The sequence below is a fragment of the Protomyctophum parallelum genome, assembly GCF_964188405.1.
Source record: "Protomyctophum parallelum genome assembly, chromosome: 10".
NCBI classification, from domain to species: domain Eukaryota; kingdom Metazoa; phylum Chordata; class Actinopteri; order Myctophiformes; family Myctophidae; genus Protomyctophum; species Protomyctophum parallelum.
The window spans coordinates 48145289-48147788 of NC_139704.1; the positions used below are offsets into that span (position 1 = coordinate 48145289).

Below are 2500 nucleotides of genomic sequence, written 5' to 3' on the forward strand. Positions count from 1 at the left end.
GAGAGAGAGGGATGGAGAGATGGAGAGAGAGATTGGAGAGAGAGAGGGATGGAGAGATGGAGAGACAGAGAGAGAGATATAAATGCACACATCCTTATTGCAAACATCTTCACTCTGTAACTTCTCTGCACGTGCGCACACACACACACACACACACACACACACACACACACACACACACACACACACACACACACACACACACACACACACACACACACACACACCTTGGTCTCCAGCTCAATCTTCAGGTCGTGGAGCTCCTGGGAGTGCTTCTCTCTGAGCTGCTCCATGGCCAGCTCCGTCTCGATGCTGACCGACGGACCGGACAGGCTCTCCAGAGACCCCAGACCTGGACGGGAAGGGGTTAAACACATTAACTCATTAACCCATTCTGAACGGGCACCCATTTTGGTGTCAGCATCATGTTATGCTTTAGCTATTTAAAAATAGCAGATCTACAAGCTCATATCGCGCCACCGAGTGGCGCGATACGAGCTTGTAGGTCTGCTATTTTTGAAAAATCGAAGAGCGACTGACATTTTTTAAATCTGATCTCAGGTCAGAATGGGTTAATCAGACCAGTGTATGTCCAGTGGAAACCTCCGTATGAATCTGATCTCAGGTCAGAATGGGTTAACTCATTTACCGACAACACCCCCATCTGGTGTCTGAATTGTGTACTCCAGGACCTTGGTAGATGGACCCCAGAGCCATCTAATAGTAGAGTTAGGATATTGAGGGGGCCGGGCAGGGATGGTTTTGAATCCATTGTGTCCCTGTGGCCCAGTCCTACCAGCCTCACTGATACTGGAGAGCATGGGCAAGAAGCCGAAGAGATGGAGGAACTGGAGAATGGGTTAGAACTCCGACGAGTTCTATGAACCCGATGACTGATTAACGTGACTGTGCATTTTGTTCAGCATGGTGAAGGCTAGTCTAGTCAGTGTATAGAGCGTCGCAGTCCCCTTTCAGAACAACGAGTGGCCCAGGAAATGAATCCCAATGCATTCTGACCATAGGCATTTCTTAAAGTATTTATTTAAAGACGGTTACGCCGCGGACAAAGCCAACTCGGATCGTGACAAATCATGACAATGAACACAATGTTTTTGGGGCCGATCAAATAATTTATAAGAAGAAAAACAAAACAAATAGTGTTGTCTCCTGCCTTTATTTTCTTCTTTCTAATGATTTGATCGGCCCGAAATATTGTGTTCATTGTCATGATTTGTCACGATCCGAGTTGGCTTTGTCCAGCGGCGTTTAACCGTCTTTAAATAAATACTTTAAAGAAATGCCTATGAGGAAAATGAACAGCGATTTATTTTCCGGGTCTCTCGAGGGGGCGGGACTGCGACGCTCTATAGGGTGGTCACTGTTTCTGCACTGTTGCTTAACCCATTCTGACCTGAGATCAGATTCATACGAGGTTTCCACTGGGCACACACTGGTCTGATTAACCCATTCTGACCTGAGATCAGATTAAAAAAATGTCAGTCGTTCTTCGATTTAAAAAACAATAGCAGACCTACAAGCTCGTAGCGCGCCACTCGGTGGCGCGCTATGAGCTTGTAGATCTGCTATTTTTCAATAGCTAAAGCATAACATGATGCCAACACCAAAATGGGTGCCCGGTCAGAATGGGTTAAATATTTCCCTGTGAGTGTGTACAGGCAATTCTGTATACTTCTGTATACTATTGTTCATACATAGTGAGGATGTTTTTGTGTGTGATGTTATGCTATAAAGCTTGCTTACAATCTAAAGTGTCTATAGATAAATTATTTGTAGTATTTATATGCAATATTGGTATCTCTCTTACTTGGTAAAATGTGATTATATTGTAATGGCAGCACTGCTTTGCACACCAGCATGCCACGGGCACTAGTGGTCACTTTAAGAATAGTTTCACTGAGATCCTTGACCCACAAAACATAGGTCTAGACAACGTATTTGTTCGTTTTAGTGCAATATTGGCTGAGATATAGTGAAAGTCGATAATGGCGGCACTCATTTGCATAAAAATGGTAGATGGTAGAATATTCCATAATGGGGAGTCAGTTCAAACTCAGTCATTCATTCATTTATTCCAAATATATAGCACTGACAATTTTTTTCTAAAATAGCAGACCTACAAGCTTGTAGGTCTGCTATTTTAGAAAAATCTAAGAACCACTGACATAGAAACATAGCTTTTTCAGAAAACTGTCAGGATGTAGAAGACATTTTTAGAATCTGATCTCAGGTCCAAAATGGGTTAAAGATATAATGGTAGCAACCCCCCAAATCCTATTATTCTACTTACCCCTATGAGTCAGGATACTCCATGACAAATTTCAGACTACCGTCTATTTATGTAAATTTTAGTGAATTAATATTTGCCTTTACACAATTTTGACAGAGCCATTATACCAAAAAAGAGGGTTTTGAGGTAGATGGGACACTTTGACAACCTTTTTGACAACATAGCTCATCATTTTCAGCACATTCTTTCCAA

At 42.6% G+C, this 2500-nt stretch overlaps 1 protein-coding gene across 1 annotated transcript in view; it reads right to left on the reverse strand.

Moving 5' to 3' along the window:
- ninl (ninein-like) overlaps nucleotides 1-2500 on the reverse strand; it is a gene marked incomplete at its 5' end in the record, with an annotated part of 91714 nt that overhangs the window by 34758 nt on the left and 54456 nt on the right. Inside the window, one exon of the mRNA XM_083775083.1 lies at nucleotides 228-352. Coding sequence (XP_083631209.1) covers nucleotides 228-352 — 125 coding nt within the window. The remainder of the gene's footprint in view (nucleotides 1-227; nucleotides 353-2500) is intronic.